At 36.5% G+C, this 13,854-nt stretch overlaps 1 protein-coding gene and 1 long non-coding RNA gene across 2 annotated transcripts; one reads left to right on the top strand and one right to left on the bottom strand.

Annotated features, from left to right (window-relative positions):
- Positions 1 to 6,282: 6,282 nt before the first annotated feature.
- On the bottom strand, positions 6,283 to 6,995 carry LOC110867106. Its single transcript, XM_035975075.1, has 2 exons — positions 6,974 to 6,995; positions 6,283 to 6,890 (listed from the first exon to the last, which is right to left on the bottom strand). The coding sequence occupies exons 1-2, from the start codon at positions 6,993 to 6,995 to the stop codon at positions 6,283 to 6,285; spliced, it is 630 nt and encodes a 209-aa protein (XP_035830968.1).
- A 2,146-nt stretch (positions 6,996 to 9,141) lies between these two features.
- On the top strand, positions 9,142 to 11,848 carry LOC110867443. Its single transcript, XR_002551601.2, has 3 exons — positions 9,142 to 9,264; positions 10,400 to 10,472; positions 11,732 to 11,848. It is a non-coding gene; the product is annotated as an uncharacterized LOC110867443 (long non-coding RNA).
- The last annotated feature ends 2,006 nt before the right edge of the window (positions 11,849 to 13,854 follow it).

Genomic DNA, 13,854 nt, shown 5'->3' with positions numbered 1-13,854 from the left:
AGCCTTGACATGCGTTATGGGACTCAGATCGATCGAAAAGGGTAGCGGTGATCGGGAGTTACAATGCTTAAAACAGGACAGGGCTTTAGTATAGTTACTAAATAAGACAGGGAAAAAAAACAAATATATGTATATGAATAGAAAGAAATGTAAATGATAGAAAGCAAGGATGTCAGCCGCAAGTGAACAAATATGTGGCCTATTTATATTGAATTTACAAGTTTCTTGGAGAAGAAGTTTGGCCTCCTTTTGACAGCAATCATACACGTCCATCTTTCAATTAATGCTAATACTTGATACATGTCAACTTTCTAAGAGTGTATACTTCTTTTGAGGACACGTACCTATTAATATATGCATACTACAATTTAATATATGCATACTACAAATATCCTATATGATGTAAAAGTTAGCTAAAATTCTTTTTATTTATTTTCTTTCTTTAAAGTAAACGTATACAAACTTACATGTAAGTTTATTTTTATATTTTATTATATATATAATTAATTTAACTGCTTTACTTATTTGGTGCTTATAACTTTTAAAGTATGGTTTTCTAGAAAATAATAAATATGTATTTAGAACGAGAATATTTTTGTCTACATTTGGGTCTCAGTCTTATTAAAATAGAGTAGGTTCAAAATACAATGTATTTCTATAATTTTATTATTATAGGGTTCCTAGGCCCGTCTAGGAACTTCATATTTCTAGCATTTAACCTACCCGTAATATACCTGTCTTAATAATATAACTTTTTATATACTTTTATTTTTATTAGACAGGTTACCCATACATAGGCCAATTAATTGGTATAATATTTCAACCAATTATATAAAATAGTGTTTAAAACTATTTGAGTTGACTATTTATATTAATAATAAACTAGTTACTAGTTACTAGTGGTCAATAAATTTAACCAAACCAGTAATTCTTATATGATAAAAATGGGAACGTTACATTTGTGTTCGTGAACACGCTCATTTTCTTAATGAACAAACACGAACATAAAATCTCGTTCGGTAAGTGTTCATGAACCGTTCGTGAACACATTTATTTCCTTAACAAACGAACACGAACAAAGCCTTGTTCGTGTTCGTTCGGTTCGTTTACAACCCTACATATCTTCATCCAATCGTTCATATTACATCTTGTTCCCTTTGACTTTAAGGGGAACATAAGAATATATAATACGTACGGGTGCAAACGAGCCGAGCCTGAGCCTAAAATAAAGCACATTTATTTATCGATCCCGAGCTCTAGCCTGACATGTGAAGCTCGTCAGGCTCGTTGAGCCTTATTGTAATATTAGTTTTCATTAAGAGGAGCACTAGTAGTTATTTTATCTTTTAATCTATCTCGTCCTTTAGTGTAAACTTTTATTTAAACCCATTAATGTTTAATTATTCTATTTTTTCTTTAACCAATTTATGTTTCTACTCCTAAACTTCAATAAAGTTGTCATACAACCCCTAAACTTCAATAAAGTTGTTGGCATAAATTCGACTTCGTCTACATTTTACGTCATGTGAGTTGCCTGGCGTAAGAAATACGTGTCTTTATTTTACGTTTTTTCCCGGTTTTGATCTCATAAGTTAACCGAGATCGAGCCTGGTCGAGCCCGGGCTCGGCTCAGCTCGTTTGCACCCCTACTAATACGTTAAAGTTAAATTAACCAACTCCCCGTTAAATACAACAGAAAGAAAAGCTCACCCTTGATACAGAAAGTCACCCAAAAGGGCAACAATGGGAACAAGAATGGCTAGCAGATACAAGTAGGCAGTGCTCTTTAGTACATAGATGGTGAAATAGGTCCCCTGAAGTTAAACATCAAATATATCAACTATTAATATATAAGACATTATTATATTACTAGTCTTTAGCCCCCGCGTTGCAGGAAGATGATGTAAAACCGTGCTACCAGCCGAGTAGTAACCGAACAACGATCAAAATGATATTAAAACACGAATTTCTAACAAAAAGCGGCTTACGTGACGTGAAACGTAGATAAAGTCGAATTTATACCGACACATATTAAAAAGTCGAGGACTAAAAAAAACTTGAGGGATCAAATGTGACCACTAAACACCGTACTAAGTAGCGACCAAACAACGATCATATCCATGAAAAAAACGTAAAACAAAAACTAATAAAAAAAATTAAACTCAATTAACTACGAAGAAAATGAAAAACATTAAAGTTCACCAAAACAAAAAGAAAAAAAACATAAACACAAAGGACAAACCCTCAAAAGACAAAATATGCACTATTTCTCAATACAATATCGATACATGTTAAAAAGTGAAGGACCAAACAACGTGCTAAGTAGCAACCGAACGACGATCATATATAAGGAAAAAGTCCAAACAAAAACTGATAAAAATCTAAACTCATTTAACTATGAGTTAAATGCCCGGATAGTCCCTGTGGTTTGGCCTTTTTCACCTTTAGTCTCTAAGTTTCTAAAATTAAAGCTATAGTCCCCAACTTTTTCAATTTCGTTCCCGGATAGTCTCTAACGCGGATGTAGGTTAGTCTTTTCAGTTAAGTGGGTGTGAAATGACCTAAATACCCTTACTATTAAAAAATAAACTTTAAATCAATAACCACCTTCAATCCAAACACACCTCTTCTTTCTCATATTTAGATTCATCTTCAATCCAAACACACCTCTTCTTCCTAATTCTTCACCACCACCACCATCTCCACCTTTCACCACTACCACCATTAGACCTGGCAAACGGATCGGGTCGGGTTGGGTCGGGTCGGGTCATGGGTCAAGACGGGTTCGGGTCGAAACGGGTCAATTAAAATAAGGGTTGTTTTGGTTCGGGTCAAAACGGGTTCGGGTCAGAACGGGTTCGGGTCAGAATGAGTTTCAGGTTGGGTCGGGTCGGTTTGGTTAAAAAATGTTTTTTTTTTTTTAAAAAAGAGAGATTGTACATCAAGTGAATCCATCTTCAGCTCTTCATAATATCATCTTTGCATCACTGATGAAATTTCCAGTATAAATTCACTGCGAAGTTCACATCTTGCAATGATTAGAACAAAGCTCATGAAACTTTATTATATCCATCATCTGCAGAGAATATGTTGATTAAATCCAACAAATATTCTCACGATGTTGATTCTACTTCCGAGATAGTGTCTATTATGATGACATTCTGGTCGAGGATTCAAAATGTTGTCTAAGAATCGTGAGAGGGTTAATTGGTAACTTTTATGTTTATAGAAACTCTTTGCTTGTTAAGAATATAATTCTTGTAAGAAATTGTAGGTTGAAACAGTATGTCAAAAGTTTATAGAAGAAGAGTGTTATCCTAATGATACAGATTGAAACGGTACGCGTCGAAACGGTACAGGTCGAAACGGTATGCGTCGAAACGGTACAGGTCGAAACGACTCGCGTCGAAACGGTACAGGTCGAAACGGTTCGCGTCGAAACGGCTCGGGTCGAAACGGCTCAGATCGAAACGGCTCGCGTCGAAACGGCTAGCGTCAAAACCCGTCTCGGCCCGTAACTCAATTCAAACTAAACCCGTTCCGATCCAAAATCCGTTCCGTGCCGTAACCCGTCTCGTGCGGATACTTGTGCCGGCTCGAAACCCATTCCGATCCGAAACCTGCCCCGTTTCTTTAAGACACTAACCCACATCGACCCATTTCTTTAATGTTGTCAACCCGCTTTGACCCGAAAATAACAAGATGGAATTTCAAGTGACCTATTGTGACCCATTTAGTTAAAACATCTTATCCAAACCAACCCATATAATTTTAAAAGCAACCTAAACTGACCCACTTGGAAGACTTTGGGTCAAGATTACCCCCTCTAACCACCATCCAACTTTCACCACCGTACCCAACCCTTCACTCTGAATTGTCGCTACCCCATTATTCTGGCGACCACTTCAACTTCCCCATTCTTCTTCTTTATTGGGTCTACATTCTACAAATCAAAAAACAAAAAACCCACCTGCACCTTTTTGCAGTAGCTCCATGAATCAAAGTAAGACCCACATAAAGTGGATTGTTACAAATTCATACCCATTTGCCCAACACATTGAATCTAATCGGTTAATTAGCAACAAACGTAGTCCATTTGTTGATCAATCCACCCAAGAAACTAGAACTAATCGGACATCTGATCAGATGCCAGGTCATCGTTGAGATCAAATCGGAAAACAAAAGTCATTATGTAGTACATTTGAAAATTGTCACAGGTCAACGCGATGGGGATGCTGAATCATTACAAATATGAAAATCATTACACATCAATGACGATGGGGATGCTGAATCGGACCATTTTGATTTGAACATGGGGAGGCCGGTGGCGCTACTTTGAACATGGTAGTGATGGTGGTTCTTTGATAACTTGATAACGATGGGGATGGCGATTCTGTAAAAAGATAGGGGGTGTAGTGTGAAGTAACAGGTGAGTTGTAGGAGAAACTAAAAGGTGATAGTGGAGGGTGGTTGCCGGAGGTAGTAGACGGCGATTGTGGTGGTGATAGGGGAAGAAGACGAAGACGACTTGGGGTGTGGGTAGTTTTTTTTTTTATTATTTTAAAGTTTTAACTTAATTTTCATTATTGATTGGTTTAATTTATTTTAATTTTATTTTTTTTATTTTTAATAGTAGGGGTATTTAAGTCATTTCACACCCACTTAATTGAAAAGACTAACCTCCATCTGCGCTAGGGACTATCCGGGAACGAAATTGAAAAAGTTGGGGACTATCCGGGAACGAAATTGAAAAAGTTGGGGACTATTGCTGTAATTTTAGAAAGTTAAAGACTAAAGGTGAAAAAAGGCCAAACCACAGGGACTATCCGGGCATTTAACTCTTTAACTATGGGGAAAGTTATAAGTCTAGGGATGGCAATCAAACCCGAACCCGATGGGTAAACCCGAAACCCGACACATTTGGGACGGGTTTGGGGTCGGTTAATCGGGTTTGGGACGGGTTTGGGAATAGTTTTTATTTTTTTCGCGGGTTTGGGACGGGTTTGGGATTTAGTGATATACCCGTTTACCCGACCCAATTACCCGATAAAGTGTACCCGTTTACCCGATTGTATACCCGATATAATTTCTTTTATATTATTAATATGTATATATATGATACATCCATTTTTTACACATGTAGGTATTCTATTCCGTATACATTGTAGTTATTTGATATATATTTTTATAATAACAATACAAAATGTAACCGGTTAGTAGTTACCCGATAGATACCCAATGAGTTTTAAGATGAGTATACCAAATGAGTAATCTTTTTAAATTAATGGGTTTACCCGAAACCCGCGGGTATACCCGATACCCAATGGGTATTTACCCGCTAAAAACCCGACGGGTTTGGGACAAGCTTATCTAATCGGGTTTGGGTTTGGGATTACTTAAACCCGTCCCAAACCCGACCCATTACCATTAAGATCCGAAGTTTTATAATAAAAATAAATAATATTATAGTTCACCAAAAGAAAAAATAGAAAAAAAACCATTAGCAAAGGACAACAAAAAAAAATAGACACTATTTCTCAAATGTTATAAATTAATAAATAATAAATAAATATAAATACAAATATAAATATAACTTATTAATATATATAGATAATAGATAATAGGGTAATGCTAGACAAAAAACCCTAAAATTCTTAGAAAACTCTGAAAACCCAAATCTCCCCCCATTTTTACCCAACCTCCCGACATTTTTTTTTTTTTGAAAAAAATTACACATGTAATATACATGTTTTAGAGTGTTTTGGGCCAAAACAAAAAACAAAAAAGCGCCGAAGGGATTTTTTTTTAAAAAATAAACAAAATTCAGTGCCTAACATGTGTTAGACAAAAATGCTGAAAGTTGCTGAAATTTTTTTTTTTTTAAATTATCCCTTCGGCGCTTTTTTGATTTTTTTGGCCCAAAACTCTTAAAAACATGTATATTACATGTGTTATTTTTTTCAAAAAAAAAAATGTCGGGAGGTTGGGTTTTCTAGGGTTTTTTATATAGATAGGGTTTTCTATCTAGCCCTACCCATGTATAATATCATATAATAATAGATACTAAATAATTGATACTATGTTGATTTTTCATTCATATATTTTATTATAATCACAGTGTTTTATATTATTTATAGTTTAAAATATCATTAATTTTTAAGAATTTATGTGTTGATTTATATTGCCATAATGGAGGAATCTTAAATTTTTTTTTTAACAGTGAACTTTATTAAGAAAACAAACAAGGCAAGCCCTCGAAGCAAGGGCCGCCAACCAACCAACTTACATCATATACAAAGGATTATGCACCCGGTCTTTCCATAATAAGTCGGAAAATTTAGACCTACTTTTTAACCACAAAAAAGACCCAGATTTGACTAAAGCAACCGCATCAACAACCTTCGGAGAAGAGCCGTGGAAAACTTTATCATTCCGCTTTATCCATAACACCCAACAAGAAATCATAACGATACCTCTAATCACTTTTTTCGCCCACTTGCACCCGGAAACCTGCTCGTGAATGCCCAACAAATCTTTAAAATCAAAAGCCATAATAGGCATAATATTACACCAACGGCCAACTGAATCCCAGACTCCAAAAGCAAAACTACACCCCGTGAAAAGATGCATCACGTCTTCCTCTCCGAAACCGCACAAGGCACACGCACCATCTTGAATGTTTATCCTTCGTCTAATCAAAGCCGCTTTAGTTGGAATACGATCCATTTCAGCTCTCCAAACAAAGATATTCACCGTCGACGGCACCCAAGACTCCCATCGCATTTTATGGTCACGGCCCACCTCATTATCCTCTCTATATAATTGTTTAACCATCGCCACTGTGAAGGAATCTTTAACATCCGCTCCCCATAACCATTTATCCTTTGAACCTGTTAAAGCAACATTAGATAAAAGAAACTGAGTATCTTGCAATTCTGAAAACTCCGCGATCGAAACCAAACCCCGTTTCCACCTCGGACAAAATCGCGTCCCATCATTATCCTGTATAAACCGCTCCGCTACCGTACAATCTTTATCTCGATCTATTTTTTAAAGATTAGGCCACCGATGTTTTAAAATTGTCGATCCAACCCAAAGGTCGGACCAAAAATTAACCGACAAGCCGTTACCCACCTTAGCCGTTATAAAAGAGGCGAACGCCTTCCTTTTTAACGACCGTCTTTCCATCTCCTTGACCATGGAAATCCAACAACCTTTGAATCCACGATTATTAGGCAAGAACACCCACCGACCTCTCCCACCATGAACCAACTCCACCACTTTACGCCAAATGCTACCCTTTTGAGTCTTAAATCTCCACGCCCATTTAGCCAGAAGGGCAAAATTTACATCCCTTAACTTAGAAATCCCAAGTCCCCCGTTTTTCTTAGTCTTCGTCACAGAAATCTTAAATAATTAAGAAGGAATGGATGTTATGTTTATTGGATAATTAAGTAAATAGTAATAATAATAATAAGGATAATGATAAGGGGTATTGGATTTTAATAATCTCAAGTTTTACTAATTGGCCGGTAATAATCCCAACTTCAAAAATTGCCTACAACAGTCCCAACTTGTAAGATTTTGGCCACCAGTGATCCTTGTCTAACTGGGTTATAATCTTGTTGGGCTGGTGACCTGCAACTTATTCCGGCGACCCGTTTTACCCCTGAAACCACCAAACGAGACCACCACCAATCATCTCCGACCTCCTGTAATCTTCTCCACTTCTCAAAAGTTTAAAATTTCCACCATCTACGCAACTCCGGTGACCTGCAACTTATTCCGACGACCTTCTTTACCCCTGAAACCACCAAAGGAGACCACCACTTGTCATCTCCAACCTCTAGTGACCTTCTCCGCCGCTCAAAACTTCAAAAAGCTAACTGGGTTATAACCCAGTTAGACAAGGATCATTGGTGGCCAAAATCTTACAAGTTGGGACTGTTGTAGGCAATTTTTGAAGTTGGGATTATTACTGGCCAATCAGTGAAACTTGGGATTATTAAAATCCAATACCCCTAATGATAATGATAACAAAATTATTTTTAAATATATTAAAAGTAAAATTGTGAGGTTAAAGGAGAGATTGACATGTGCCACTAATTGGAGTCTTTTATTAGTATTTAGATTAGATTAGATGTTAATAACAATCGTACATTAACAAAGTAAAGAAGAGGCGGTGCGTACCTTATTAACAAAAACAAGAGAGTATATAAAGATGAATATGAACCATGCTAAAATGCTGCCACCAACACTTATACTGTGTCACCTTGTAACTGTGTTGCACATCATAAAAAGACGCAAATATACAGTTATGACAAGACATGTAAACGCAGCCGTGCTTCCCACACCTCCAATATCTTTCCAGCAGATGTTAAACCAGTCGTACTAGAAGCAATCGCAAAGTTATACGCGATTACCAATATGAAACCATGTTCAACCACAAATGTAGTCTTCTAAGCATGTAGCATAAACTTCTTTATAACTTTTGAAGCGACTATACGCTACTTTTTTTGGGAAAGCGGACGATACCCTAGGCAAACTTTATTAATAAGGCTACGAAATAGAAACAAACCAAAGACATCATACAAACAAAACCATCATAATAAGTATCCACATAATCATCATTGTCATTTGCATCATTTAGAACCTAAGGCATTGGAAACAACTATTTTTTAGACTTCAACTTAACTTGACCAGAAGTAGGCTTAGCAACCGGGCCTTGGTTGATCATTGATGGGCCTTGTCTTATTGGCCCGAGAACCCTCACCTGAAGCAACCTCCAAGGTTCAGATTTGTAACGCCCCAAAAACTCGAATGTTTATATTCGCTATATGTCCTTATATGATATATCGTGAAATAAATAACTAGGCTATTTAACCTAGTTAATTGTATGTGTAACGCCCCAAAACTTGAATGTTTACATTTGCCATATGTTTTAAATGATAAAACTTAAAATAAGATGACTAGGCTACCTAACCTAGTTACATAGTTAGTCAAAACAAATAAGGAATGAAATTGGGACAATTATGAGCAAATAACAAACAAGAGGGGCTGAAATTAAAGATTTGAGATGAAGTTTTGGTTAAGTGCAAAAGTCAGTAGTTGTATGTGTTTGGTGTGTGTGTGTGTCGACACCAACAAGAGAGAAGAAGGGGAGAATGCTCAAAAGATGCAATTTCATCAAATTGAAAAGGGAATTCAGCCCAAATCTAATGCATGTACATGAATTCTTGATCATCTAGCCCTATAAATCACTTGGTAAGTTGTAGATTCTTATTTGATAATCTTTTTGGAAATGGGTTATGATCAAATCCATGAATTCGTATGAAACTAAGCATGATTAGGTATTAGAAGCATCAACTAGAACTTATTTTGTATGTAATTTCAAGTAAGTTGATGTTTAAGATGAAAACCCACTAGTTGGGTGATGAAGATGACATGGGTGTTTCACCCATGTCCAAGTCTTGTTCAAATCATGATGTAGTGTGAGGCATTAGATAAATTCTTGTTAGATGAATTGTGTATATTATAGAGTATGTATGATATTTGGTTGAATTTGATGAATGAAGATAAGAACTTGGAAGATTATGCATGAGTTAGTTGTACATTGTGCATTGAATGGTGTACGCACACCAAGTGTTTGATGAAATGACTAGGTGAAGATAGGAAGGGAAATTGTATGCAAGAATTGAGTAACTTGGCATAGGATGTGATAATGTAGTATTGATAGTTAAGATTAGCATGAGATACGTGTTTTGAATGAGATACATATGGGTAGTAGTTAATGATGTGATTTAGTAAAAGTATGCTTTAGGAACTAGTACTCAAAGCTTGAAAGGTGGTGCACACCTTGAGGCGGATTAGTGGCATAATGGTAATGTAGAATGAACGTGTACTAAATGTGGAAGTTGTGGACTACTAGTTAAATATGATGTTACGATTACATGAAAATGATTTTGTGAACATAGGGTATGAAATTAAGTGATCATGTAGTTGTATGTACCACATGGCGTGAAGTGAAATGTGTATGTTGTGATTACAATAATCTATCATATCAAGATAAATGTGTGTGTATGTTCATAAGTTGGAAATAAGTAAGCATGACCATTGACTTTTCGGAAAGGTCAACGAATATGCGAGTCACACGATTAAACGTATGAATGTGTTTATGAGATTTTAAAGAATTATGTATATGTGTTAGGACAATTATGCATGGGTATGCATGATGATAAATTTGATTAAGAGAATGTAAACAATGTGGTTGTCGGTTTATGTCGTATGCATGTTAATGTTTGACTAATGAAAGTCTATATAATTAAGAGTTAGAAATGGATGTGATATGAACAAACGTGCATACTAACTATGATGTGGACATAATGACTTGAAAGTATAGGGATCATGTGGAAATGGACTCAAGCAAGAAAGGCAAACGGGTCAAAAGGAGGCAAGGGAACGGACGCAAAAAGGTAAGTGATTTCCGTAATCGCTTCTTAGTTGTTTATGTAAAGTTATGTGCTAGTTAGTTAAGTAAGTTAATTGAGGACCAATACGGATGTGTGGTATGAAACCAATGATTTCTGTTAAGTAGATGTAACGGGTCAAAATGCAGTCTTGATGTTAAAACGAAAGTGTTGATTGATGAAAACATGAACGGGTCGAATAAACCGTGAATGAATAATAAGCCGATAGCGCATAAGTTAAGAATTTCCTTAACCCGGATGTGGGATTTTGAGTCCATAGGGTAGGGAACCAATTTACAAGCATGTAGGAAGAAACGGGAGGTTAAATGGATAAACGGGTTGAAAGTTATGCAAGTTTTAGTGCGCGCGAACGACGAAACAACACAGCAGGAAAAACCAACTTTTGAGAGGCCGTCGCCGACGCCCACATGGGCCGTCGCCGACGCCCTCTGGAAATGTCAGTTTTGCTGACGGGTTATCTTGCTGTCTACGGAGGTTTGGGCTACGGGCAAATGCAAGGGCCGTCGCCGACGCCCCCTAGGGCCGTCGCCGACGCCCTTCCCATGTCCAAAAAGCTGAAAATTAGTTATTTATGTTATATATGCATCGTAGGCTTCGGTATATTATCCGTGGTTTATGGCAAGCCTTTTAAACATGATTTCGAGTGTTCCCTCGACACTTATAAGTTGCAAACTCAAGTCTAAGCACCATGTAATTCATGTATGGATATATATGAGGTATGTAAGATCTTGGACATGTACATATTAGTGTATGTACATATGTAGATGTGTATTTAAGTATATATGAAGGTACGTATGAGTGTATGCAAGTAAGTAGAGGTATAGTAAAGCATGTATGTACGTAGATGTGTATTTTATGTATATATGAAGATACGTATGTGTATATGAACGTATGTAGAGACGTAGTAATGTATGTGTGTATGCAGATATGTAATTGGTATATATGAAGGTATGTATGAGTATATGCATGTATGTAGAGATGTAGGAAGGTAAGTGCGTATGTAGATGTGTATGTATACATGTAAAAATGTATGTGTGCATGATTTAGATACGTTGGGTAATATGTTATTAATAGTGTGCCTTGTGAATGATAAGTAATGCAGGTACATTATTGAAGCCTCACCAGAATATGGATACGCAGTTGAAATGCTTAAAAATAGAATGATAACGCAATAGGAAGTGTACGAGATGGAATCTTGTTTATGTATTGTGTACTAATGTGATGAATGTATGTGGTGAGTGTAGGTTGTACGGGTCACGGAGGATCATCAAGGAATAAAGATCGAGGACCGAGTCACATGAAGGATTGTACGGGGTTGTCTAAGGATGTAATTTGTTATACATAAGTTATGATTTATTCTATAATTCAGTCAACTTTTGATGTATTCAATATAAAAGAGTTATTTTAAAAGTGAACTTTCAAGTAAGACATAAGGTTTATAATGAAAGAAATTTTATGGCATGAACTTCCGCTGCGACTTTTGTTAATTACGTGTTAGGGTCTTACAAGTTGGTATCAGAGCCCGGTTTGAGGGAAATCAAGTATGAGGAGACAAATACTTGAACTCAAACCTGTGTGCTCTTATGATAAGGAACCCGTACAATCCAAGACTCGATCAAGATCTAAGGGTAGAAGCCAAGGTAAGTATGTGCTTAAGTATGTATTGGAAGATAACTAACAATATGTTATGTGTAAGGTAAGCATGGATGCTTGGAAAGAATGATCTGCGAATGCGGTCTAGCACCGGCACCAAGGTATGTAATACGACATATCGACCCAGGTACATATATTTAATATATGTAAGTACATGTAATGGCAAAACCTATCAATAAAAGGAGAATTTTGAATGAAAAATAATGATAAGAACGGTAATGAAGTTTTGGAAATGTTACACATGCCGAAACCTAATTCTTCGGACATAAGGTGACAATTACACGAAGACACGAAACTAGTATGTGGATTGTGTACCTGGCCAGTACACAAGAAACATATGACGATCGTGAGCCCGTGATAATCGTTACAGGTGTGTCCGTTAGAATTAGGTAGTAGGTGGGCGTGAGGATAAAAGGGGAAAGTAAGACTTTCAGGATTTCGAAAGTACCAAATATACAAGAGAAGCATGAATGATATGTTAGAATCCGCGAGACGGATTCGAAACATGAAAGGAAGGAAAGTATGAATGATATGTTAGAATCCGCGAGACGGATTCGAAGCATGGAAGTAATGAAGTATGAATGACCTGTTTGAATCCGTGAGACGGATTCAAGGAATGAAGGGCATGAAAGGAATGTTTGAATCCGTGAAACGGATTCAAGAAAATAAAATATAGAAATAATATGTCTGAATCCGTGAGACGGATTCAACATATGTAAGGAATGAAAGGTGTGAATGCTATGTTTGAATCCATTAGATGGATTCAAATCATAGGATGAAAAAGTTTGAACTCGTAAGTAAGTATGAATCAAATAAGTAAGAATTAACGGCTTGACTTCGAAAAGTCAAACTGCAAAAGTTGACGAATGAGTCATGCGGGTTAAATGGTAACTGCCATTTAAACTCAATATATTTAATGTTTTGATTTGTAAGTTTTATACTTGTAGGCGAGCATAATGTTTGGCACGCAAACTTAAATTTTGACGAAGGAAATAAGTTTTGAACATATTATGTGTTAGATGCGTTAGTAATCAATCCTTAGGAATCGTAATGGATGACGGGCTACGACCCGGACAATGATTTAAGTATGAACGAGAAGGATAAGTTTTGTTAAGAATGCCTAAATAACGTAATGAATGTTTTTGCAAGTAAGCATGAATGGAAAGCAGTACGAACGTGTACCCCAATACATATACGATAATTAAGAAATGTCGGTTAGCCTTGAAAAGTCAAACTATGAAGGTTGATGAAATAAGTAACTAGAATGAAAGAGTTTCGTGTGAGAAATGAAATGTACTAACCATTAAATTGTTGATGAAAATGTTAGAACCCTTGATGTGATGAAACCAATCAAAGTGGTGGAATGAAGCGTACGAGTGGAGGCACATCACATGGATGAATGAAATCTAGCCTTGTACGGCTAGCACTCGCGAAGAATGTGGACAGATCTAAATTACGGATCGCTGTAGTACGGAATGAAATCGAGGTAAGTAAAGGGTTTTAATTTATGACAGGTAAGTATGAATTAGTAAATTGAAAACGCCCTGCAAATTGAATGGTGGAAGGAGTATGGTTTAGTATGGAATGTTTGATCCCTTATAGTTGACATATGAAGAGAACTATGTCAGTAAGAATTAGATTTTATAAGTTTTGAACGAAAATTTCGGGTATTGGTTAAACTCTCTTAAGAAGAACCTGCATGATGCGCTTGCTT

Source organism: Helianthus annuus, chromosome 7 (assembly GCF_002127325.2).
Source record: "Helianthus annuus cultivar XRQ/B chromosome 7, HanXRQr2.0-SUNRISE, whole genome shotgun sequence".
NCBI lineage: Eukaryota > Viridiplantae > Streptophyta > Magnoliopsida > Asterales > Asteraceae > Helianthus > Helianthus annuus.
This window is presented reverse-complemented; position numbering and strand designations above follow the sequence as displayed.

Excerpts from the sequence above, each read along its gene's own strand:
- LOC110867106 (XM_035975075.1), bottom strand. The coding sequence starts at position 6,995 with ATGGGACGCGATTTTGTCCGAG. Across the intron at positions 6,891-6,973 it reads GGGACGCGATTTTGTCCGAG|GTTCAAAGGATAAATGGTTA; the intron begins GTGGAAACGGGG and ends TTGCTTTAACAG.